A 26,871-nucleotide genomic window follows, 5' to 3' on the forward strand; every position below is an offset into this window, starting at 1 on the left:
ACACACACAGCCATAGAGAATAATTGGATAACTCTTGGATATCTTGGAACTCTTGGATAATTGGAAATTCTTGGATATCAGAATGCCAAACAGAGTAGCATATCTCGCTGTGTTTTGTGCCTTTCCACCACTGAGAGATCACAACTTCTCCAGGCCTCAAGGTCTCACTTTTTATATCCAAATATGATCTCCATTTATAGGATGGCCTTGACATGCCACATTACATACTTTAATTTTATCAATCTATAGGTGAGTGATGTTTTTATTTTTTTTCATTGACAGACAACAAGAATGGGTAAATCAGCAAAGGGAGGATATTGAAAGACAAAGAAAACTCCTGGCAAAGAGAAAACCACCGACTACTAATAATTCTCAGGCACCTTCTACCAATTCTGAACCAAAACAAAGGAAAAACAAAGCTGTCAATGGAGCAGAAAATGATCCTTTTGTTAGACCTAATTTACCACAACTGTAAGTTTGTTTCCTTTTCCTTTTCTGAACATTACTGGTAATCACATATGGGCAGTGTATGTAATTAAGATGAAAACAGTCATACCTAAGAAGGGCATTGAATGACAACTTATATCTAAAATAATGAGCCAAAAATAAACTGTAATTCTGAAGTTCTTTAGTTTTTTTTTTTAAACATGCTTTGCTAACTGTTTTAAAATGGATACTTTTAGCAGCTAGAGAAGAAGTAGAATCTCTACTTTTAGTATATGTATGATTCAGAATGGGAACTTTTTAAACCTTTGACCATTCCAGTTAGGCTTTACCATATCATGTGTTGTGTTTTGTTTTGTTTTTTTCAAATGAGAATACTTGATTACCTTTCTTTAAAAGAAACTTGTGCATCATTCTTTGATGCACTGAGAAAGTTTTCCTTTGTGAGTATTTTAGTAGTGATGGTGGTGGTGATAGGCACTTTGATAAATATTTTATAGATATAGTAAGAATGAAGCATATTCTGGGATGCAGACTAATCTACTTGCTTTTATAAAGTGATTTTTAAAAATTCCTGGGACTTGATTCCTTCAGTTTTAGAAATAAACCAACTAACTTATTTGTTGTTAGCTGTAAAAATTCTGCTTGATTTGGCAATTTATATTTTAAGTATCTTTGACAACTACAGTAACTAGGCTTTTTGATATAAAAATCACAAAATTTTAGCAAGTTAACTGATCTAGTCTCTTTGAAAGTCTGTTTCTAAAAATTTTAAATGTGATTGAATGCTTTACACATATCTTGCACTGAATTAATATTTGTTGGTTAAATCTGGGATCCAACATTCCTTTTTTTTTGGTTTGTTTTTTAAAAAAATTAAATTTCCACTCCCCATCCAAACAAAAGCTTTTTCAGTTTTACCTATTTCTCTTTTTTGTAAATATGGTGATGATGATAGTGATGATGATGATGATACTAGCTAACATTTATAGTTTGCTTATTATGTGCCTGGCACTATGCTAATCATTTAACAAATATTATTTCTTTTGATCCTCATAGCAATTCTAAGTGGTTGGTGCTGTTGTTATCCTCATCTTACAGTTGATGAAACTGACATAAACAGAGGTTAAGAGTTTAATTATATTTTTAGAATGTTACCAGGTGTCCAACTGTGGACCTTTCAAACCTTATATTCTTGAAGTTTCTAAATTTTTTACTTCTTCTGAAACAAAGTTCCTTCCTATCCCCATTTATCATTGGCAAAGTTGGGAAAGAATTATCCCTTGTAGGTTTCTTTTTTGGAATTTATATATACCTATGCTTAACTTCCACATTGTTTATTAAACAGTAGCTCTCTTTCACGTGAGACTCTCACTTTGAGCCATTGAAACAGCTCCAAATCCAAACCTTTTGTGCATCAAATTCATTATCATTATTTTTCTATTTGTAGACCTGGGATCTATGAAATTGATTTTCAAAAATTTAATCATATATATTTAATTTTATATAATGAAAAACATCATTTTGAAAAGATATTGCTATCTGATCTTAGACTTAAGGAAAACTGTTAGAGTTCTCTGACATAGAAAGGTTTTAAAACCCCTGTTGAAGACCCAGTTCCTCTTCCCCCCACACCATTTTCTTTTCAGGTGACTTTGATCATCTGGGTAGGTTCTAATGTTGCTAATGTGCTATTTCACTTCCTCCTTTTGTGGTGCCCTCCTCAACTTTGATAAATCCTTTCCCATAGAAGTTAGAAATCCCATTTTGTGAAACGATGTTACTGTGTTTTTATTTTTCCAACTGAAAAACCTTTCTAAGTAAATTGTAAAGTTCTCTGATGGCTTCTTTTTGTCCCCCTTCTCTCCCAGTTATCCCTTCAATGACTTCAACAAAAATAAATGTGACCATATAGTCAGAACTACTTATAATAAAAATCCATATAAACAACTAATAACAGCTTATTTTCCATTATTTTATACTCTCTATTATTTCAAATTTAGACACAATGCCATTTTAGGTAAAGAGGGCATTTCTTTTTCTGGGAGATTGCTATACCAGGGAAGGTCCAGTTCTTATCCTTATGTTAGTGATTAGGAAAATGAAAGTGTGGTGAGAGTCTTGGGATTTGAATCCATGTCTTCTTGGCTGAGGGATGGTTAGGTCACATAATGGATAAAGTGCAGGCCTGGAGTCAGGAAGACTTATCTTAACTAAGTTCAAATCTGCCTTAGACACTAATAGCAGTGTGACTCTGAACTTAACCTTATTTACCTCTGTTTCCTTATCTATAAAACGAGCTGGAGAAGGAAATGGCAAACTACTTCAGTATTTTTGCCAAGAAAACCCCAAATAGAGTCAAGAAGAGAGTCAGAGATGTGACTGAAATACTTGAACAACTTCTTGGGTGAGAGTTCAGCACTCCCCTATACCATACTACATCTCAAAATATATATAAAGAAGTTGTGATTATCTTTAAAACTGATCTTTTATTTTCTTTATCTTATATAACTAGGGTATCTTTTGAGTGATGAGATAATAAGCTTTAAATGATTTCTTGAAACACTCTCTTTTCTGTAACCCTTGTCTGTTCTTAAGTGAAACATTTTGATTCTAAATAGAAATGTTTCTCCATGTTCCCTTGATAAAATGTATGGCTTCCATTTTTTTTGCCACAAATCTCTTTGAAACATTAACATATTTTTTTCTTTTAAACTCTTATTAATGTCTGGTTTTTTTTTTTAAGCCATTTTTTATTTATCCTCCCTCTGCCCAACCCTCCAAAAAAACCCAAAACATTCAAACCAAGCCATTCAACAAAACATTTAAATCCATGTGTACCATTTTCAGCATCCATATTCGTCTTCTGTTTTCTATGGGTTATTCATTGTATTCATTTTTAATTTATTTGCACCTTATGTTTTTTTATTAAGTTGTTATAATCATGTAATTTGTTCTCCTGGAAACAAATAACATATAGATCTTCCCATGTATAGGAGGCCAGGCCTGAATCAGGCCAATCTAATAGTTCAAGTTATTAGAATAAATTGAGATACTCTGAAACATTTGCAATCTAATAACTTAGGCATTATTTAATGTAGTAGAGGGAAAGCATTTAACAATGATACAGTATTGATCCAGTAAGGCATAGATAGCTTTCTTGACCTTATTTTTGTCTATGATGGCCCTGTAGTTAAAAGCCTGAGGGACAAACTGTTCATTCCTCATGCCTTAGGGTTTTTGTATCTAGGCTACCGGGAAGCTAAATCAAAACCCTTAAGTCTTTTGAGTCAATTGACTGCTGTTTTCAATATTTTTAAAGAAAAACTAGTCTTAGGAATTTAACATATTGCTCTTACCATATCATGTTTTTTCTGAATTGTTTATATTTGTCTTATTTCAGTGCATTAATATTCAAATGAGAGAATTTATTCAATCACTCTCTAGTGATAGGATCTACTTTGTTTTTGTCCTTATAACAAAAAAACAGGTAATGTGACTATTTTAGTATGCATTTTCCCCTTACTTTATCTTTTACATATTAGTATACATGCCCAGTAGTGAAATTTTTGGGATCAAAGTTTGTGACAATATAAGTGGCTTTGTTTGAATAATTTGAAGTTTTTTTCCAAAAGGATTGGAACAATTCAGAGATTGACTAATGCTTTACTAATATTGAAACTTAGAAATATATATTTCAATAATTTGTATGAATTGGTAAATTGGAAATAAAGCTCTGGATTACTTCAGAGGATTTGCTATCATAAATTATGAATCTATAGCTTCTTTTGCATGAAGAAACTCTAATCTGTTTTTAATAGCTAGGGAAATTTTGATATTCATTTAAGAGAATATCTTAATAATAATTTCCTATTTTAGAAAGACTTTTTTTTTTTTTTTTTTTTTGAAGTTTTAACTCACTTTGTTGCAACTAGAAAATATAGTTTTACATGTAAGAGGGATTTGGACACAAGAAAATCTGTCTTTCAGGTTTGAGAATCATTTTAATGCATTACTCCTAGGACTTCATTAGCCTCTTTCTGTAGTGATTTTTTAAAATAAGATTTTAACAGGTGGGAGTATAGTTCATCTGTGAGATGGAAGGGAGGGGAATGGACTAAATTTTCTCAGCAATGCTAGGTTACTATGAGTTTTGCAAATGTTCGCCTCTTTCTTACATTTGTATTTTTTGTCTCTTATGCCTCTTAGAATGCTCCTCCTTTGGGATAGAAAGGAATGATGACTTTCTCTCTAAGCATATTCATGCCAACAGGGAATCAGGTGTGAGAGGCAATGGCTTTAGAACATTAGAATGGATTTGGGTGATTGGAGATTGCAGGAATTGAACATACAGGAAAATGGCAATCACATCCAAAGGAGAGAGCCAAGTAGACTGTGCTTCTCTTTCCCTAATCTGTGTTCTTAGGCAACATCTGTGACACCTTCATTATATACAATTGTCTGGATTCATCAATCTTGGTTCTCTTTAGGTTCCAAAGGCCACACAAGTACATGGGTTACCTCTATAAACCTGTATATTGGATTGAGAATTCATGATGGGAAGTAAAAGGAGAGTAAGCATTTAGTAGACATCTACTGTATGCCAGGCCTGTTTTACGTTTTTACAGTTTACAAACTGTTTTACCATTATTATTTCATTAAATCCTTATAACAATCCTAAGAAGTAGATGCTGTTATCATCTCCATTGAGTTGAAGAAATGGAGGCTGACAGAGTTCATGTAACTTGCCTAGGATCATATAGTTATGGGACTGAGGTAAGATTTGAAATCAGCTCTGTCTGATTCCATGCCTAGTGTTTTATCCATTGTATTGCCTACCTACCTAGCTAGTCTTAGGGGGGAAATTAGCAATTTGAATAATTTGAATAAACTGAGAGCAAAAGGGCTACAGACTAGCTATGAGACTTTAGATACAAAATAGAAAAATAATTGGTAATAGTATCTCCAATCCTGGATACTTTATAATCATAATTGCCATCATCTTTGCTCATTTACTGGTTTCTGGTGTCCCATTACTGGAGGTCTTTAAGTATAGACTAACTGATCACTTTTAAAAGTTCTATTAAGGGACTTCTGTATAGATACAAGTTAATCAACATGACATTTGAAGTTTTATATATTCTTTAAGATTCTGTAATTATTCACTGGATATTGTAGGGAAGAATAAATACTGAATTTCTTTATGATAGACCATCCCTGATACAGATGATAACATAGAGATACATAGCAATACCAAATCGTAAGTTTGTGTTCATAGTATACCAGACGAGGTGCTGTGGTGCAATGGTGTTTTCTCTGAAACCTTTTCTTATTTCTTTTGCTATTTAGTGTGTTGGAAGAGAGTAGTACCCCAGAAAAGAGATGATGTCAGAGATGCTCAATTCAGTCAACTCTTGGTTGGGCATCTATTTTATATGCTAGATGTGGAAAGGATGAGAAGGAGACCATATGACCTTAGACATTAGAAAGATTTTTTTTAAACAAATAAAATTAATCCATTATCAGCTACTTAGCACTTATATGTGCTAAGAACTGTGCTATAAATATAAAGGAAAAGCAAATACATTCCTTTCCCTCCAGGAGTTAATATCAAAATAGCAGAGACAACATTATACATAATGTTGAGGTGACATGCAGAAGAATAGCTGTAAGATAATCTTGGAGGTCCTGGCACTAGCATCTGGAGAGATCAAGAAAGGTCATATGATGCCTTCTTTGAACTGAATTTCAGAGGAAGCCAAGGATTCTAAGCCTCCCTAAGAAATTGGGAGGGAAAGCCTTCTAGGAATTAAGCATAGCCAAAGCAAAAGAATTCTATTGGAGAAAGGGAGGGTCTTTTTCATGGAATGGTATATAGACCAGTATGTTTAGATTGTAGAGAGCATGAAGAGGAGGGACCATGTAGTGAAAAGGTTTAATTGGATGTGTGTGTAAAATGTTTGTTTCTGAGTGTAATAGAAAGCCAATGAAATTTATTGAATTAGTTATGTGACATGGTTAGGTCTATACTTTAGGGAGAATTATTTTGGCAGCTGTATGAACAGTGAATTTGGAGTGGGCAATTAGAAGGGTATTACAATAATCTAGGCAAGAAATGCTGAAGTCTTTGTCCTTCTTGGGTGGTAATTATTTGAATGAAAAGAGGAATAAAGTGAGAAATGCTATAGAGAAAGAAGTTAAAGATTTGTTAACTGACATGAAATGAATTAAAGAGTTAAAAATAATAACTGATGATGACAGTAATAGGAAGTTTGGAAGAGGTATGGGTTGTGGGGATAGGTAATAAATTTGGTTTTGAGATTGTTGACTTTTATATACCTATATAGGACATCCATTTTCAAATGTCCAAAAGGTGATATGGAAACTGATAACTCAGAAAAAAAAACCAGAGCTGGATATATAGATCTGTGAATCATTGCATAGAGATTGCATAGAGCATTATAGGAGTTGATTGATCACTATGAAAGATAGAACAAAGGAAAAGGAGAAGACAGATTCATGTCCTGTGGACATAATATATAAATGAAGATTCATCAGGAGACAGAATTGGAAGGATTGCTCAGATAGGTAAAAAGAAAATGAAGAAAACCCAAAGAGAATAGAGAAGAAAAGTGTCAAATACTGAATACAAGAAGGATGAGGAAGAATCAAGAAGAGGCCTTTAAATTTGGCAGTTTTTGACAACTTGAAAAAAGTAGTTTCAGCTAAATGATAAGCTCGGAAGCCAGATTGATTAGATTCCTAAAATAACTTTTCTTCTTCCATCTCTTTTTTTAATTTTGAAAGCAATTCTATCTACATCTTTTTTATGATTATTATTTATTATTATAAGCAACTTAGGTCCTTAGATTTGTTTTAGACTTGATTTATGACATTGGAAGAACTGGTATAGGACTTCTCCATGTGCCATGCCCTCATCAGAGAAGTTGTTGTGCTTTATAAGCAAAGCAGATTTGAAGTAGCTCAAAAGAAATACAAGGTGTGCAAATTTAAGAGAATTCACCCCAGTTGTTCACATAGGCTATTTGTGCCTATATAAACATGTGAACATGAACTATGTGAATTTGTGCATTCCAAGTTTGTAAGGTCTCATCAGCCATAGTCGGACATACTATAATTTGACTTCAACATATAGTGGCGTCGTTTTGAAGTTGAAGGACAACAATCAACTAATCAATGTGTTCAGGCTTAGTTCTGGAACATTATTCAAAACTGAAGACTTAAATTTAATACTTATAACCTTCACAGTTTTACCATGGAGAAGGCAATCCAGGAAATCAGGACTAAGGTTTAAGCCAAGTAGGTCATGAAGAAAATATAGATTTTATGTTGATTCCAGGATTTTATTAATCTCTATATTACCTCACATTTTATTGAGATAATTTGAATTTGACTATTCATTTTAAAACATCTGGTTTAATATTTACATATGTCCTTCATACAATAGCTGTATGTCTTCAAAGCTGTTTATAATAATAATTCCAATCAATAAATCTTTTTTTTTTGTTTGCATCTCAAAGTCTAAGATATACTAAAAGAAAAAATAATCCTCATATAAGTTTATTTGAAAAGAAGGGTGAGGAAAGAGGTTGGAGTTCTGGCACTTCTATGGCCAGCTTCTAATTGTAAGCATCATAGTGGTAAGAAGTTAGAGTAACATAACATTTCTGTTCTCATTTATGTGATTATTCAGGACTTCCTTATTGTTGATCTTGTTTTCTTTAAAATATACCTGTATGGGACATCCATTTCTATTTTTCTTAAAAAGTTAAAAGTTAAAATTTTTATCACTTTTTAAAAGAACTTGGTATGCCCTTTGATTTATTTTTGTTAAGCAGCATCCATTTTTTATTTTTTCTTCACATTGTTTCCCCTCAGACGTCCTAAGAACCCCTCGATGAATTGTCTTTGGTCTAAAAGAAATGGACAAATGGTCATCCTTTTAAATAACCTGTTGGCCTTATTAATACAATGATTAAATTACCACACACATCTCCCCACACCCCTCAAAAAAAAGAATTTAGCACAATTCCTTCCACATATTAAGTGCTCTATAAATGTTAGTTTTTTTTTTTTTCCTTTTTGCTTCTGTAATGGTGGGAGTAAGCCAATATCAGAATCCTATGATGAAATACCAATAAGCTACAATGTGTACTACAGATTGAAGTTCCTTAAACTTGAGGTTTTAGGTCTGTCACTTAATATAAGCTCAAAATTCTGTTCTTCAAATTCACTTAGAATTGTGGTTTCCTGTAGAAATACATATATAATTCATACACGCGCGCGCGCGTGTGTGTGTGTATATGGCACTAGTTACTTCTAGTACAATTTATTCCACATTTACATTAAACCAATAGTTTTTATTAAAGAATCTAATCCTTATCATTTTAATCATTTAAAAATTATATTTTATAGTATGTAAGTTTTAGATTTGGCTTTTATACTAGTAAGTAAAGTGATTTTTTTAAAAACAGATTTTTGTAATTATGATCCATTTTTTAAAAGATGATTTGAAAAACTCTGCCTGTCTTTGATTTAGTAATTGATATTTGATTTTAATATTTGTATTAATAAAATTTTAAAGACCTAATTTCTTCCTTATTGATATTATATGATTTGTTTTCATTTATGTCTATGTAAAGAAAAAATTGGTCTGGTGTTATTAAATTAAGGAAACTACAACATAAATAGTAAAATGTGTGTGTGTGTGTGTGTGTTAAACATTTTTCATTCATATCACACAAATCAGAATTTGTGATAACTTGGACCCAGGAAACATTTGCTATACTTTCCATTAAAATTATTGGTGAATGTTTCATGTAAAGTGAGTATAAGACTATTACAGGTAAATATCTTACTACTATAACATTAATAAGACACTAAATAGCACAATTAGCTGAGTAGAAATCATTTATAAATTGTCATATATAGCACTTTGGTTTTAATTATCATACATAATAAAACTATAGAAAAAATCTTAATTATTCATTCAGATTGACTTTCTCTGCACCCCTCAGTTATTTTGAATTAATAAGGTTTAATTGTAAAGATATACATATTTTGGAATATATATTTGGGACAAAAATCCTTTTAGTCTTTTAGAATAAAACTTTCCCTAACAGAAAATAATAATTGTTCTTGAATAACCAAAGGTTGGTAGTTTGGTATAATGTCATCAAGTTTCCTTTTTTATTAATAAGAAAGTAAGAGACCCTAACTATCATCATTACATTTTCATACATGAATTCTGTAGGGGGGAAAAAATGTTGAAACCAACTCGTTTCACTTATGCAGATCTTTGTAAGTAAATAGCAGTATTAGAAATGTGATAAGAAACTAATTTTTTAAAAATTGACTATAGTTTGTGTACTTACATTAAAAACATCAATAAATATAGTACATTTGTGTAGCGCAGATAATGCCAGGAAAGGCATCTTTCTTATGAATGGATTTAAGTATGAAAAAGTTTGTTTTCAGATATCACTCTCTTTTTATGCCAGAAGTGTGTGTTTGCTCATTACTTTATCTCCCAATGAATGCTAAAACAAATCAGTTACCCACGGTTTTCTGTGAAAGTATTTCTGTGTGTTTGTTGTGATGGATGATAAGATACAGAGAGTTGTTACTGTTGACTTTGCTGCCAATTAATAAAATGGTTGATGGAGAGTAGTAGAGCTTTCTTTTTCTATACTTAACTAGAATTGACTTTTCTAGGAATATGATTTAAAAAGAAATAGTTGCAGTAAGTTTATGCTGTAGAGACTCATGAATACTAATAAATTAGTATAGCTTGTGTATGTGACAATAGAATGCCATTTTACTTAATTCTCTGGATATCATGAACAATTTAAAACTTAAATTAAAACATACCATATCTGATATGATAAATAAATATGGAAGTTTTTCAGTGCTGATGTTCCTTGTCTTGACTTTTTTCTTTAGGAAGCTTAGTTTGTTAACTAAATGTTAACATTTAGTTTGTTAAAATAGTTATCTGCTTTATAATGTTTTCAGATTATCAGACATTTGAATGAATTATATAACCAATAAAACTTTGTAAATCACATGCAAAATTGAAAATATGTAGGGAATAGAAAGCCTGCTTCTGAGCCAGGAAGAATTTAAGTTATACCTCTGATATATATTAGCTCTGTCATCCTGGGCAAATCACATACTCTCACATTGCTCTAAGAAACAACTCTCTAAGTCTTAAATTTTGGAGCCAGTACTTAACTATAGTGATAGAGGAAATTTGCTAATTTGAGAAATTATTATATTAATGAAAAAACAGGTCTAATCTTTCCCTAAATAAATACTTAATAAAAATGTGTGTGTGTAATTTAACATTTTAATTCATTGTTTTGCATTTATTCATTGCATTGCATTTGAAAATTTATTATGACCAAATTTTCATAACTAAGAAGTATTTTGTTACACTTTAACAGCAGTGAAAACGGTTTTTCCTGAATTGTTGTTTTTTTTTAATGATTTTTTTCACTTGAAAAAACCACTGTCTAAAGTAAGTGATGTAGAAATTTCTTAAAATGTCTATGTTATATACATATCATATTTTGGATGGTTTAATAATTTGTGTTAGACTTAAATACAACTCTAATATTTCCATCTAGTTTCTCATTTTGATCAGTTGTTAATCATAAATGTTTTGTACAAAAATGTTTTTGATATTTAGTGGCTCACCTTTTAAAATAAATAATCTTAATTTGTAGGATTACTGTTTTATTGTTTTGGCAGGCTGACTTTAGCAGAGTACCATGAACAAGAAGAAATTTTCAAACTTAGACTAGGACATCTCAAAAAGGTATGTGGACTTGGTGAACTGGGGTTTTTAGTTTAATTAAAGAAGTTGTGGGAGTTGGAACTGAGGACTCTTATTGAAAGAATTGAAAATGGGAGAAACGGTGAAGATAAGAGATGAAAAGAGCCGATGAGGGGCCATAGGAAATGGTTTAGCTTTGTTGTTTTTTTTTTTAAATATAAAACTTTGAGCATATGAAAAGTCAATATAACGTGCACATAGCAGAATAGTAGTTATTGCTTGGTTAAAAATAGTTGTGAACTAAGTTTAAATTCTTCAGACTTGAATTTTTTTTTTTTTAACAAAATATGTTGTATATTATAACTACAACAGTAAAATTCCATATTGCATTGCTCCTGTTTCACTGTTTGTAATAAATTATGAATATTTCCAATGTTTTTGTAATAATCGAGGATTTTCAAACTATTGTATACATGTTTTAAATTTTTTCACAAATATTTTTAAGTTTGATTACTGAAATAATTTGAATTATTATAAAGTAATAAGGAGCATTATTGTAAAAAAAAACACCTTTGTTGTTTTAATATTTGATTTGTATTCATTTGTAAAGCTGTCAATGATCAATATCCTGGTTTTGATTTTGCATTACTGTTTTAAGTGTTTCATTAGCTTATTCCTAGTTCAGTGTGTTGGGGAAAAATGAGTTTTTTTTTCCTAAATAATGAATATTTTGTATTTTTTAAAAATATTTCCCTTTCATCTTACTTTTGTATTTATGTAATTTCAAAAGATGTACTGACAAGATTGTAAAAAAGGAAATAGAAGAACTTTGCCATCATCTTTACTGAACCGTAACACATGGAAAATCACTGAATTGAATCAACCTCATTTTTATGTGTCATTTAAAATTCAGACTTGTTTACTTAGTCCCTAGCTTTGTCCTAAACCCTAAAATGGGGAGACATCTTTTTTTCCCCTTTCTATAAAATCCTTGTTTTGTATTTTAAAACCTCAATATCAAATATATTCTAGTTACACAAGTGTAATATGGGAAAGAAATTATGATCTTTAGAGCAAAGTTCCTAATTTTATTTTTAATTATATACTTTTACATTTTCCAGAATATTGAACTCTCCTGATGTGAGGGAAAGTGGTTGTTGGGGAAGATGGGGGAGAAATGTATATTAACAGATTTTATTTTTAGGTAAGAGTTTGAGGCTGTGTTCAGGTTTCTCTTATTATATATGTGTACATAGTTTTATTGTACTCTTTTCCAGCAAGTGGGCCAGAGGATAATAAAATACTTTGTCCCTACCAACTCTCAAAAAGTTTTCTACCAAATAGTAGTTTAGGATATCTCATAATAAACTACATTGTTAAAATAATGACCTCTATTTGTATTATAACTTTAACTAAATTTTGAATTCTTGATCCAAAACATGCTTTGGCCTTCAACTTGATATAACCTGATTTTTTCATTTAATTCTACATAGAAACTCTATACCTAATTTAGTGTTATTACTACTTTACTATCTTCCTTTTAAATCCTAATTATTCTTAATAAAATCTTCCAATCATATCTAAATCTGTCCCCTTCTTCCAATATTGTCTTGTTCTTACTGTTCCCCTTGTCCAATAATAGATGCAACCAAAAGTGTCTAAAAGGTTAGTTTGTCTAATACCTTCCAGCCCAACGAGAAGTCTCATTTTGGCATTTAGAAATTGAATGTACAACATTTATATCTTTACTAAAAGTGAATTATTCTTTATATCTCTGCTTTACATTATGTTCAGCATAAGATCATAGGGACTTTTTTATCTTCAGTACAATAAAGCTTTTTCTGACTCTTTATTTCTGTATAAAATAGAATGGCTTAAAATCTCTTTTTAGAGACTAGACAATATGTTATGTATATGTGAATCTTTAGGAAAAGCTCTTATATGAAAGCCTGAATTTATGTGGCGGATAAATTAGGATTGGCTAATTTTAATACAGTAAAATTCTTTGTTTTTTCAAAAGCCTCTGTGGCATACTTGCTTTTAAATAGTGAGCTTCTCTTAGCATTCATAGTATTTGATTCATAGATAGCTGTAAAGTAACACTTTTTTTTTCAAAAAGATATAGTTGTAAACAGTATAAAAAGCAGTGTCCTTTTCTTTTAATTCCTATGATTTATCCTTTCAGTTTTTATATCTCTTTGTCTATTCATTCTCTTATCTTTGTACCTTTTATGATCAATTTTCTTTTTTCTCTTTGACTTGGAACATACTCAGTGAATTGACAGTAACAGCTTCATAGTTATAACTCTTCTTCCTCCTTACCTACTCTAACTTAAATATTTGTACTCTTTTCTCTCTGTCCTGGAGCTATTATTTGGGGAGGGTAGAAGAAATTATAACCTTGAAACATACCTTAGTGCTCTTGACATTTGAAAAATCACCATGTGCCAAGCAATTTGGGTACATATCTTGACTCTGTAGCATGTTATTTGTGTGACTATGAGTAAATTGTTAAATCTATGGATGTTTTAGCTATAAAAATTAAGGAATAGATTATCTCTCTAGTCCCTTCCACTTCTGGATTGATGATTCTCTGATATTAAGTTTGATAGATTTTGGACTGTGGGTGTGTTCCCAAAAGATTCATTAAGAAATGTAAAATTTATATAAGAGAGGTGATGGTAACCCAAATGTCATTGGCAGTGTCACTTTGGAGAAGAAGTGGACATCTGCTCCCTTGTTTTACTGTGGTTTTGCATTTGAATTATGAAACATTATTAAACACATTAATCATGTGTTTAAAGAAATAATTAGGAAGTCTTACCTCTTTTGGATATTTTAAGACAATTGTTCACTTAGAATAAAAATGGAATTCAGAGAGAAGGGAAATGGAAAAGAAATAAGCATTTATTAAGCTTTTCTTGCCAGGTAATATGCTAATTTATTTTCTTATTTGATCCTCACAACAGCCCTCTGAGGTAGGTAGGTAGATGCTATTGTGATCTTACATTTGAGAAAACTGAATCGGGTTATAGACTTACTCAAGATCACACATTAAGTGTCTTGGATTTGAACTCAGACCCATCTCGTTCCAGGTCCAGTGTTCTGTCTCTACTGCACTGTTAACTTGAGTCCAGAAGATGCTTCATTACTGTGTAAAGTTACCCTGCCTCCTGCATTTGTTAGATATTTTACTTGAACTTTCACAAATTCTGCCATGGACTGGATATGAATTGTGATTTTTTGGGTGTTGTGAAATATACTGGATTCTACTAACATTGGTTTTCAGGTTCCCAACTCTACTTTAAGAATGAATAGAATCTAGTATATTTTTGCATCATCAAGGATATATCAGCTACCAAGTTAAATTGAAGCACTTGTTTTCTTGATTCATATAAATATTGTTGTAGTTTGAGAAAAATGACTAAATTCCTGACTGATAAAGGATGTCAGCAATTGAACAAAATGATTTGGTTGGGATTTTGGCAATAGTGAGAAATAAATGCCTGAGGAAGTATATGACAAATAATATGGTACTGGGAGATATATATATATATATATATATATATATATATATATATATATAAAAAAATTTGTGAACAGAAATAATGGAAGTTCCATTTAATTGTTCTTTACACAGTTATTTTGTTGTGAGGTGTATTTTAATGTGTGATAGAAACTAAAGAAGAAACAATATGTATTAGTTTTATACAGTTGAATTATTCCTCAACTCACTAGAATAGAGAATGAATAACAACAGGATAACCAAAACAGTTGTTGCTGAGCAAATTTAAGAAAGTTCTGCCTGTTCCTTATAAGAGGAACAATCATACTTTTGTGATTTCTGGCCAATGCTGAAAGAATTTGTTGAATTGAGAGCTCTTATATTTTGTTAGTGTTTAGGAAAAACATTTGTCTATTGTCACTTTTGTGTATAAGCGAGTCTCTTAACAGTAGTTATTGTGTGTGAGTAACTATAGTAGTCAGGCAAATTTAGAGTTCTATTATTTCAAAGATTCAGTGAGTTTGGCTTTTAATTTTAGAGAAGCGAATTCATCTTGTATTTTTCTTGTCTCTTAAGTAGAAGAAAGTTTGCTTTGCCTAAAACCTTTTGGTAAACCATTTAATTTTTGTGGCAATTAAATAAAGGAGAGTCATTTTAAGTTAATTGTATTGTACTTCTAAAGTGTCTTCTTTGGAAGTTACTTTTGTGAGTGTTGCATGAGTTAAAGAATTCCATAATTTGCTAGGGTATTAGTTGATTTTCACTCCAAATTTATTTTTATAAAGGTCAACTCAAGAGACAGGTATTCCTAACAAAATGCTGTAATTTTCTCAAAACTAATTTAAAATTTATTTTTAAGCTTCTTATAAAGGACTCACCATATTAAACCAACAAATAAGATGATGTGGGGAGAGTGCAAACTAATATATCTAAAACTCCTTTAATTAGGAAAAATAACTTTTTTTTTTTTTTTTTTTTACTTCAAGTCAAATTCAATTTGCCAGTAATGTGTATATATACAACTTCCCCCCTCAAGTATCATGTATTAAAAGTTTGTGCTTGCAAGGAAATTATTGCATTTCCCTTGGCAGATTTTTCCTCTTAGGAAAAGCTGCCAGCTCTTTCCCATTTTGTATAGCTGATGCTTCCATGTGGAACCAATGGATTTTAGTAAACATGCAAATTATTTTTATCAGGTTATTTTATATTGATTCTTACTGTAGATAAATTCTAGGAATAAGGAAATGTTAAGTTTATAAAATAGAGACTTTTTTTCAGGTTACCTTTGTAGTCCATATTTTATTTTGTGGTTTTGAAATCTTTGTTGACAAGTACTATTTAAAGGTTCTGTACTTTACAAGAAAGATTAGTAAAATTAAAAATGTTAGCTGCCATTATTTCTGTAACATTCTCTCTGTTGTCAAAACATTTGCCATTCAGAGGCAACATCCTTTGACTGCTAGTTTTTATAGTTGGGAGAACCTTTGTTTTTGTCTTCCTCCTGCTATTTACTAGTTGATGCTGTGAATGACATATAAAGGGATTTTATGCTGTACACAAATCTCTAGCCTTCTGGATTTTTTATATAAAAGATAATTTAGTTTTTAAAGTTAATAAGGAGAAATGGTGTATATAGAAAGCTAAAAATTTTAATGAAGTTTAAGATGTGATACATCTTGTAATAGGAACATTTAAAAATTTTCTCCTGTATATTTTGAGAAATGTGGAGATGTGATTTATAATCCTCAAATATAAATTCAGGAAATTTGGAAAAATGTAAATGAATTTTAATGGGTGTTGGATTGGTCAAGGATCATCATCAGCAACACAAAAAGTACCTTTGCAGAGATGGAGTCAGAGGGCCAAACTATTTACAGTCTCTTCAGTCTACTAAAACACAAATCCCATCCAACATGCCACCTGACACCATTTCTCTCTCTCTCTCTCCTTTGCTCCTTATGATGTGGCATTCACCTCTCCTTGTGCCTCCGTTCTGAAGAGATAAAAGTATAGCAACAGCCCTGCCCTTCAGTCAGCACTGCCACAGAAATCCTGTTTTCTGACCGATATTGGCCATCTGCAGAGAAAAACTGAACCAGTCACAGGCAGCATCAGCATCAGTATTAATCCTCCATGATGAAATTTTTACAGGTCAAGACCAAGGACAGCTCTTTTCTCACTCCTTCACAGTGGATCATTCAACTAGTTGAGATGGAAGACACGGGATTTCTGCAACCTTTTGAACATTGGAATATAACAGGGCACTGATTTTAGGTGAATGACCACCAATTAATTAATACTGAAGTTTGACCTCCTTTTTGGTCTCCTTTTCAAGAGCAGCTCTGCTATCTTAATTCATCCATCCCTTATGACAAATACCAAGAATTTATGGGTACCATTTGTTGTCAATTAAATTTGAGATATAACATATATAAATGTTTTAGTGACATAGCTAGAAAACCCCATATGAGACTGGTTCCCCAAACTTGTTCTTTCAATTTTTATTTTAATCATTCAAAGGAAATTTTGCAGGAGTTCTCTTTGGGCAAAGGCAAATGTATCATGTCTATAAAATATAATAGGATATCACCAAATAGTTATCACAAAGGTATCAGGAGAGAAAGTACTTTAAAAAAGGTTCCTTTCAGTTCTGTATGTAACCAGATTAAGTATATTGTTAAGCTATGTTATACTTTGAACAGTATTGTGTCCCGTCCTAATTTACTGCAGTGGGAAAGAGGAAGTAGTTCATTTGGGTTCATTGGCATATTGTAAAATTGCCAAGAAATGGTATGGATCTCTGAATTTAAGATTATGTCCTTTTGCCTAATTAAGTATGAGAATCACATCTTATGAAGATGTTATAAATATGAAGAATACAGAATTGTCAGCACTAGAATTCAATAATGTTTATAAACATTTCCCTTATAGCATTTTTTTTTTGGTGTCATCCAATGAAGAACGTGAATTTAGTATATCCATATTCTGCTTCTTGTTCTTATTAAATATAAATCCGCAGTCACTTTTGAATGTTTTGAATTTTTCATTGTTTGCTTTAGGTAATAGCAGAATTCTTTTTTTTAAAAGAATTAAAAGAAATAAAAGGCTATTAAATAAAAAAAAAAAGAATTAAAAGAAAAAAAAAAACCCTACCATCTCATACCTAGTGTTACAGAGCAATCCAGTTGTTTTTTAAGCAACTCAACCCAAATGTTTCTACTTATCTATAAAGATATTTAGACAGTGTTGAATGGTGAATAGAGAGCTAACCTTGGAACTAAAAAGCCCTGGGTTCAAGTTTTGCTTTTGACACAGATTAGCTGTGACCCATATCAAGTCAGTTAATCTCTGAATGCTCTAAGCAGCTAAAATTCAATGGTGTTAGTCTGTATTTGTGGATTTTTATCATCTTAGGCTTTCCTATGCCAATAAAGTTAAACAAATTCATACCTTATGCCAACTCTGTACTACTGAATATTTTCTTTCTGGATTATTTTTGGTGATGGTTTAAGTAATTCAACTCGGCAAAGCATGGTACAAATTAGTTCAAATTTGGTATTTAAGTCTAATCAGCTATGTTTTATACAGGGTAAAATGAGGTTTTTAACTGTAGGTTGTCTTATAAATTTGTCATAAGGGAAACTGAATGAGTGTGAGTAGTTTAAATCTATCACCACCACATGAAATAACCACACAATTATATATCCTAATTAAAGATGATGAGTCATTAGTATCATCTTCCTGCACTAAAATATATATATATATATATATTATAAGAATTTTTAAATTATGTGTAGAAGTAGAACTGACAAGATTCTTAAAAGATCCACAGAACCAGACTGTTAGGAAAGGATGGTGATTAGGGTGATAAAAAAACAAGAAGGGAGGAAAAAAAAAAAAGAGAGAAGCACCATGCTAGGTGCTATCCCTTTGCACATATGCCAGAGCTATGTTTTAAAATAATGTATGCTTGAACTTTCCAGATAATGATGACATCTCCAATCATTAAGGAATGTCTATTCTGTTATATAGTAGCTAATTTTATGTTATCAAGAATATATTTAAAATTAGAATTTTTTTTTAAATTTCCTTTGCAATTTAATGTGGCTAATTACTGAAGTGCTTCTTTTTGCTTCTTTCGAGAGGGTGATGATCCTCAGTCAATGTACTCTGCATCAATATATTACCAGTTTTCATGTAGGTCTTTTAAAATATGAATTTTGCTTTGTGTGATGTTTTGGTCTCTAAAAAGACATTAGACTTGAAGGAGAGAAGAAGCATAGAAGAAAAGGAAAACCAGGAAGAAAGAAAAAAGATTTAGGAAATTACTTAGAAAATGAACCTTTCTCCCCCCCCCCCCCCGCCCCCCCTTTTTCTTATTATTCAACCCTATTGAAACTGTACCTTAGTTTAGGTTGAGTAGATCAATAGTCTTTGTTTTATGTCCAGGTTGAATTTTTGTGTGTTCAGGATAGATGAGGGCACTTACAAAAGAAATGTGGCCATCTAGAAATACAAGGACACAGAGCTATTGGAATGGGGGCATTATTTGAGGAATAGCAATTCTTTCCATTTGAGTTTGGAGTTTGAAGGATAGGCTTAAGGTTGCCCACTATCACTGTTACTATTTAATATTGTATTAGAAATGCTAGCTATAGCAATAAGAGCTGAGAAAGAGATTAAAGGAATAAGAATAGGCAATGAGGAAGCCAAATTATCACTCTTTGCCGATGACATGATGGTATACTTAGAGAACACATTTAATTATTCATTGTAATCTCCCATGGAGAACAAAAAATGTTCTAAAGTTAACATTTCTGTTTTCTCTTTTCTTCCTCTTGTGTTGATCTCCTTAATAATTAACTTAGTAGGTAATCAAAGAAAACTAGGTTTTATTGTTTTGGTTTTTTTTAATGGTCCTAAATACTTAGAACCACTGGTTTTGTGGTATGAATTTAGAAAGTTTTACCACAGTAGCAGTAGAAGGCTTAAGATAGTTTTACTTTATGGGGCTTCTTTGGAAGGCTAAATGGTCTCAGTGCAGGCCAAGGAAAAACTGATAAATTTACCCCATTCGGAAATTGTAGCTCCATCTCCAGCTTGACCATGATTGAAATAACAGCTGATGATATGGGAATATGTGTTGATTCTATTAGGTGATGGTTGATAACAAATACTTGTCGAATATCAGTTTATTATAGTACAATTCAATAAATTCAATTCAACAAACATTTGTTAATAAATGCAACTATTAACTTCAATTAAAGTATCAGAAAGTTGAAGCTAGTTTCTTTCTCTTCATAGTAATAACAAATGCAGACAACATATTTTGTTATCGTATAGAGGATGCATGTACTTTTTGTTTGTTTTTTTTGTTTTAAGGGACTTGAGATGTGTGATTACTTCACCTTGGCCTACCATCTCTTTATAAATACCTTGGAGCCAATTTGTTCAATCCTTCCTTGGCACCCAATTTTGAGTGTTTACTAATCAAAATTAATATGATGAAACCTATATCGCCTTTCTTAGTGAAAAAAAAAAACAATAAACGTTTGTTAAGTTGAATGAAAATAATGCTAGCCTTGTACCTAGTAATGTTATCATTAAAATTTATTCAATCAGTAAGTACTTAGTAAATGTCTAGTATTTGATTATCTTTGTTCTGGGACATCTTCTTCACTTATCTTCATACTCTCTCTTGGTTATAGGGTCCAAAAGTCATCTTTTCATGAAACTTAAAAATATGTACATCACCTAGAATTTCACTAATAAATTTTAGTCAAATATTGTCAATTTCTCTCTCTTTATCAACATCCTATAAGCATGGCAAAGCTAGAAGTAGCTTTTAACTTTTAAAGTCAGAGAACCTGGGTTAAAAATCCCACTTCTATCACCAGTTATATGTGTGATCTTGGTCATCATTTAATCTCCATAGACCTCAGTTTTGTTCATCTGTAAAATGAGGAGGTTGTACTAAATGGCCTTTGAATTTCTTTCCGTTTCTAGATAAGTGATCCTGAATCCAATATGGGTCTCATAGTCTTCTCTCCTAAACTTATCTTCTATACTTGCCTGTTTCTCTTGAGGACATTATCATCGTCTCAATCATTCATATTTATTACCTTAGACCCATCCTAAACTCTTTTTTTCCCCTTTTCTCTTCCCATATACAGTCACTTTATGAGTCTTGTTTATTCTTCTTCCACAAGCCTCTGGCCCTTTCTTTTCATTTGTACATCCTTTTTTAAAAGTCATTTGGTCATTTAGAATTTGTTAGGTGACCACTATATGCCAGCCACTGGCTTAAGCACTGAGAATACAAAGAAAAGTTGGTTGGTTAAGTCCCGGCTGCCCAGAATCTTGCAATCTAATGAGGTCTCTCCCCTAGTATTGCAAGCAATACACAAAATAATTAGAGATAATCCCAGAAGGAAGAATATACTAACACAGTGGAGGACTGGGAATGTCTTCTTGCAGGTGTGACTTGAAAGAATCTTTGAGGCAAAGATTGGGGGGGGCGGGGATGTCCAGAAATGGGGAACAATCTATGAAAACACTTTGAACCCAGAGCATTGATCAGTTTTTGTCTATATAATGACTTAAGCAAAATTTTATTAAGTACCTTTTTGTATGCATTGTTCTATACTTGTAATGGGGGGGGGGGGAGTCTATACCTAATTTAAAGGAGCTTGCCTTCTATTGGGGGGTAGTGTTGGAAATAAAACATGTACTAGTAAATGAATGCAAAATAATTTCAAGAAGAAGAAGAAAATGCTAATAATAAAGGGAGGATCAGTAAAGACCACCTTAGAGATGAGCTATGTTTTGAAGGAAGCATTCCAGAGATGGAATTCCAACTTTTGGAAAGGCGGGAGAAGGAAGTAGTTGGAATGTTAGATATAAGAATTAAGCAAGTGTGCCCGACTAAGAAAAAGTACATAAAGGGAAGTCTCATGAAATAAGACTGGAAAAGGAAGTGGGATCTAATTTCATGTTCAGGACTTTAAATGCTAGGCTGAGTATTTTGTATTTTGTCCTAGAAGTAATAGGACATCATTGAAAATTCTTTCATTGTGGTGAGGCAGGTATTCTAGGAAAATCAATTTGACAGTTGTTTGGAATGGATTAGAGGAGAAACAGATTAGAGGCAAGGAGACTATTGCAGTGATATTAGGAGAGCGAGGGAACTATCAGTGTGACTAAAAGGAAGGGTACATATTAAAGAGATGTCAAGGTAACATTGGCAAGTGATTACAATATAGGGATTAGGGAGAAGGAGAGTCATGATTTCAAAGTGTTGTCAGCAGAAATGAGGAGGTTTATAGGAGGGGTGAATTTTGGGGGAAAGATAATGTGTCCCATTTTGGACCCACTGACTTTGAGATGCCTTTGAGAATAACCAAGTTGAGATGTCTCAAGAGTTCCAAGAATTAAGAAGTAAAAGAGCAAAAAGAGTTTAGGTATCTTGATTTGAGAGTCCTGTTTAGGGAGGATAACAGAAACCAAAAGCTCGGATTAGATCAGAGGGAGAAAAATGTTGAGCAAGAAAAATGTCTAGTACTTGGGGGATGCCTAAATTTAGTGGTTAGGAAGAGAAAGATAATCTAACAAAAGGGATTCAGGAGTGAACTTCTTGATTGTTCTCTCTCCTATAAGTATCTTCTTTCTCCATTTAGTAAGTTGATTAACATTTATTAAGCAACAATTACATGACAACTTTCTTAAGTGTTAGGAGTACAAAGAAAGACAAAAGACAGTTATGACCCTCTCAAGGACACTACAGTCTAATACAGTATGCAAATAACCATGTACAAATAAGTTATATACAGGATAATTTGGAAGTAACCAAGAGAAGGAAGACAGAATTAAGGGGATTGGGAATGGTTTCTTGTTCTTGAAAAGCTTGGATTTTAATTGGAACAGTGGAATAGAAGACCAAGATGAGGAGGGGGAAGCATTCCAGAACTGAGGGTAGCAAGTAAAAATGCCTAGAATAGAGAGAATGGAACATTTTATTCAACAATGAAATGGTGAGATGTTAAAGTATAAGAAAATTGGAAGGGGGACAGAAGAGGCAGCAGATTCTGAAGGTGAACTTTGAACTATAGAGGATTTTTTATTTGATGGCTGACAATGGGGAAACACTAGATTTTGAGTAGGGGTTTGACTGTGATTAAAGCTTTGCTTTAGAAAAATCATTTTGATTTCTGATTGGAGAAGGGACTGGAATGGGAAGAATGGTGACAAGAACAACCAGTAGACATGAGATGATAAGAGCCTATATCAGAGTGGTGATAATATCACAGGATAGAAGAGAGAATATTTTAGAGATGTATGCTAAAAAGGTAAAATTGATATATTATAGCAATACATGGTATGTAGTTTGACATCTAGGTTGCAAGCCTTAAATAAATGGAGGAAACTTGGGGAGAAGGGTGAGATTAGGCAGGAAAATAACAAGTTCGGTTTTGGACATATTGAGCATAATCTATGGGACATGCATTTAGTCTTGATAGGCAATAAGCAGTTGGAGATGGGAAACCAAAGATCTGCAAGAGAGATCAGTGCTAAGATGAATAGATTTGAAAGTCATCAATATAGAGATAATAGTTAAATCCATAAGAATTTATGATTTCACCAAATGAAATAGTACCCATAAAAGGAGAGGATTCTGGACATAGCACTTTGGAAAACATACAGTTAAGAGATAGGACATGAATGAAGATACAACAGAGAATATCAAAGAGTGATGGCATAGATGGAAAGAGTGTGCTACAAAGACCTAACATTTAAAATCCTGAACATTAAATTAGCTCTCACTTCCTTTGCCACTCTTATTTCATATGATTTCCCTTTATGTACCCTTCAGGCACACTTGCCTTAATTGTATCATATATATAACATTCCAACTTCTACCTCCTTCTGCTTTTCCAAAAGGAAGAGGATGATGAACAGTGTTAAAGACTACAAACAATATAAAGAATTGAGTCGGAAACTTCGATTTGGCAATAAAAAGAATGAGTGACTGGATAGACTAGTTTCATGTCTGTGGTATCAAATTCAAATAGAAACCTGAGGCCCCTAAACTAAACTAGAGCCGTATGGGCTACATATTGACTTTACTTTTAAATCTAATGTTAATTATGTTTTATTGTATTTTTATTTATCTTGTTTCCTCCTAACATTTGAATCTAGATAAATAATAATCTAGTTCTAGCTATGTTTCAGTGCTTTTGGGCATATATGATTTATACCACTGCTGCCAAAATGATCTTCTAAGTCTGACCATGTCATTTCCTTGCTGTTAAACTTTCAGTGTAAAATAGAAATTCCATAGTCTGTTATTTAGTTAAATACAATATTATTACCACTTCTCTTCCCACATTTGATATTGTGTGGATTGTTCCCCTAAATTCACCCACTCTATCCCTTTATTTTTATGCAATTGCACAAAATTATTTGTGCATGTATTTTTAGAATTCACCTTCCTCCAAGAGTTCTCTTCATTCAAGGTTCTGTTATAATCTCTATTAAGCCTTTTTAAGTCTCCCAGTTGTCAGTGCAGCCTCATTCAATTTTCCTTGACTTATGTGTATCTGTATCCCCAGAAAAACATAATAGCACTGTGTTTAATAAATGTTAGTTGACTTGAATTGAGTACTATGGAAGGTTTAAAAAAATAAATAGGACAAATTTGACTACATGTCCACAAGAGTCTTCAATTTTTAAAACCTTATCAGTAACTGAATTGTCTTTATTTCTAACTTGATTGCCATATTTTATAAAAATACAAAACAGAGACATTAGATCAAGCATCCTGATGGCCAAAAATGTATTCAGAAGTTTAAATTTTACAACCCTACTAAATTTTAAGTAACATTTCATCAACTTGTCTTAAGTCATTTGAGAAGAACAAAAATTTGTAGCATGAAATAATTTCTAGCACTATAATATACATTAAGTAAAATTCTTGCTCATATTTTAACTTTAATATAGGGGTATGTGTTTTGAAATGTAGTAGAAAGACCACAAAGCCAAGTGTTAGAAAAATCTAATTCTAATCCTGAATCTGTCATTATCTGTGTAAAATTAGGTCTTAATTTCTTCATTGTTCAAATGAATGAACTTTCACTAGAATATGTTAGGATCCTTCTAGTCATTCAGTATTTGTGTTCAGTGATTCTAGAAAATGAGACTTTCTGTTACTATTTTCTTTTTTTCCATTCTAGAAGCAGCAATTTTTCTAATTTTTAAAACCACACAGGGGGCAGCTAAATGGCACAGTGGATAGAGCAGCCACCTTAAAGTCAAGAACCTGAGTTCAAATGTGGCCTCTGACACTTAATACTTCCTAGCTGTGTAACTCTGGGCAAATCACTTAATCCCAATTGCCTCAGAAAAAAAAAATACATGCACAAATAAAAAATTTTAGAATAATTATTAACATTCTTTGAATAGTAATTGTGAATGAGACTTCTGACAATTGGATCATTTTCACCAGTACTTTTTTTAAAAAGTTTTTTATTTATGAACAAGAAAATCAAACATTTCCACATACAAACGCCAGGAAAATGAGGGTTGTGTATGTATGTGAAACTGAATCAGTTACATATGACCTGCATTTTAAAGTATATATAAAAAATTAATGAAATGGTACCAACATTTCCCTGCTTCTCCAGCAATAAATTTTTATACGTACACACATATTTCTAAAGAAAGTATTGACTTATTTTATTCACACGTAGTATATATGTAGTACAAATTTATCTGATGATATCGTAAATGTTTTAAATGATTATTTATGGGAATTTTAATTTTTCTCTTAAAGAGTACATGAAAAATCCTCCTGAATTTAAATTGTAAAAGTGTGTGTGTGTGTGTGTGTGTGTGTGTATAATTTATCTTAGAGGAAGATACTTTTAAGGAAGATATAATACTTGTTAAAAATATTGTACACTTTCTAGAATTTGGGATCAGAAAAACCTTGATTCAAATTCTGGCTCTATGCCAAATAACCTCTTTTTTCCTCATTCCACAAAGTGTAATACACAAACACACTCCTATTATTACCTTAATAGAACTATAAGCTTGTTGTAATTGTGATTTACCCAGCAAATCCAGATTTAATTCCAAACTAGTACTAAAAAATGTTAATGTGCAAATGAAGATGTTTCTTATAGAATTTTCTTTCTAAAATCCAAAAGTAAAATGTTAAAAGTTTTTACTTAAGTAATTGTGATAGAAAGTTTCTTGAGATCTGTTCCAGTACAATCAGAATAGTTATCATTAGCTAAAGAATATCTTTGTAACTTGATATTCTCAAATCTAGGATTACATGATCTTCCCAAGATAAATTCACAGATCTTTTGTTTTCTTTCTTGCTATACATTAATTTGCAAACAATCTATTAAGGATACTTGAAAGTTTTAGTTGTTTGAGGCTTTCTACATATATATACGTGTGTGTTATTTTTTTTAAAAACTGCATGAACATTAGAATAAAGGTTTTTGTGGAATATCTTGCATAATTTCATTCTTGATTTTCTTTGATAATTAAAACTATAGGGTGTTTTAAAAATATTTTTTCTTAAATTAAAAACTACATTATCTCAAACTGATTTTCCCAACTCACTTTATATTATATACTAATTTCAGACTACATTTATCTCCCTGCCACTCTTATTTGAACATGATGAGAACAGCTTTTCTGTAATACATTAGCAGTACTGAGCATACAGTTATTTAAAGATATCAAATCCAGAATGGTTTCTTAAAAATCAGCTTTTGCTTTATTGTGCTCTCTTAGGCATTGAAGAACAGTTAGTTGTATAGTTCAGTAGGACTTTGTAAATGTGATGATGCATTCCCTCTCACAGTTCTGTTGATCTATGGGGGGAAAATACCTTTTTAACATAGTGAATAAATTCAGTTTGTCATTTCTCTTCATTTTCAGGAAGAAGCAGAAATCCAGGCAGAACTTGAGCGTTTGGAAAGAGTCAGAAATCTTCACATACGGGAACTCAAAAGGATAAACAATGAAGACAATTCACAGTAATGTATTTGCATTTTATATGCCAGTTTAATTTTATATTACCAAACCATGTGACAATACCTTTTTTTAAAGA

General features: G+C 31.8%; 1 protein-coding gene across 3 annotated transcripts in view; it reads left to right on the top strand.

The window, feature by feature from the left end:
• The window catches only part of TLK1 (tousled like kinase 1), a 151,154-nt gene that overhangs the window by 108,813 nt on the left and 15,470 nt on the right, over positions 1-26,871 (top strand). For all 3 annotated transcript variants that reach the window (XM_031960474.1, XM_031960475.1, XM_031960476.1), the window contains 3 exons: positions 283-471; positions 11,218-11,284; positions 26,700-26,797. In XM_031960474.1, the coding sequence (XP_031816334.1) occupies positions 283-471; positions 11,218-11,284; positions 26,700-26,797 (354 nt within the window). The remainder of the gene's footprint in view (positions 1-282; positions 472-11,217; positions 11,285-26,699; positions 26,798-26,871) is intronic.

Source organism: Sarcophilus harrisii, chromosome 3 (genome assembly GCF_902635505.1).
Source record: "Sarcophilus harrisii chromosome 3, mSarHar1.11, whole genome shotgun sequence".
NCBI classification, from domain to species: Eukaryota; Metazoa; Chordata; class Mammalia; order Dasyuromorphia; family Dasyuridae; genus Sarcophilus; species Sarcophilus harrisii.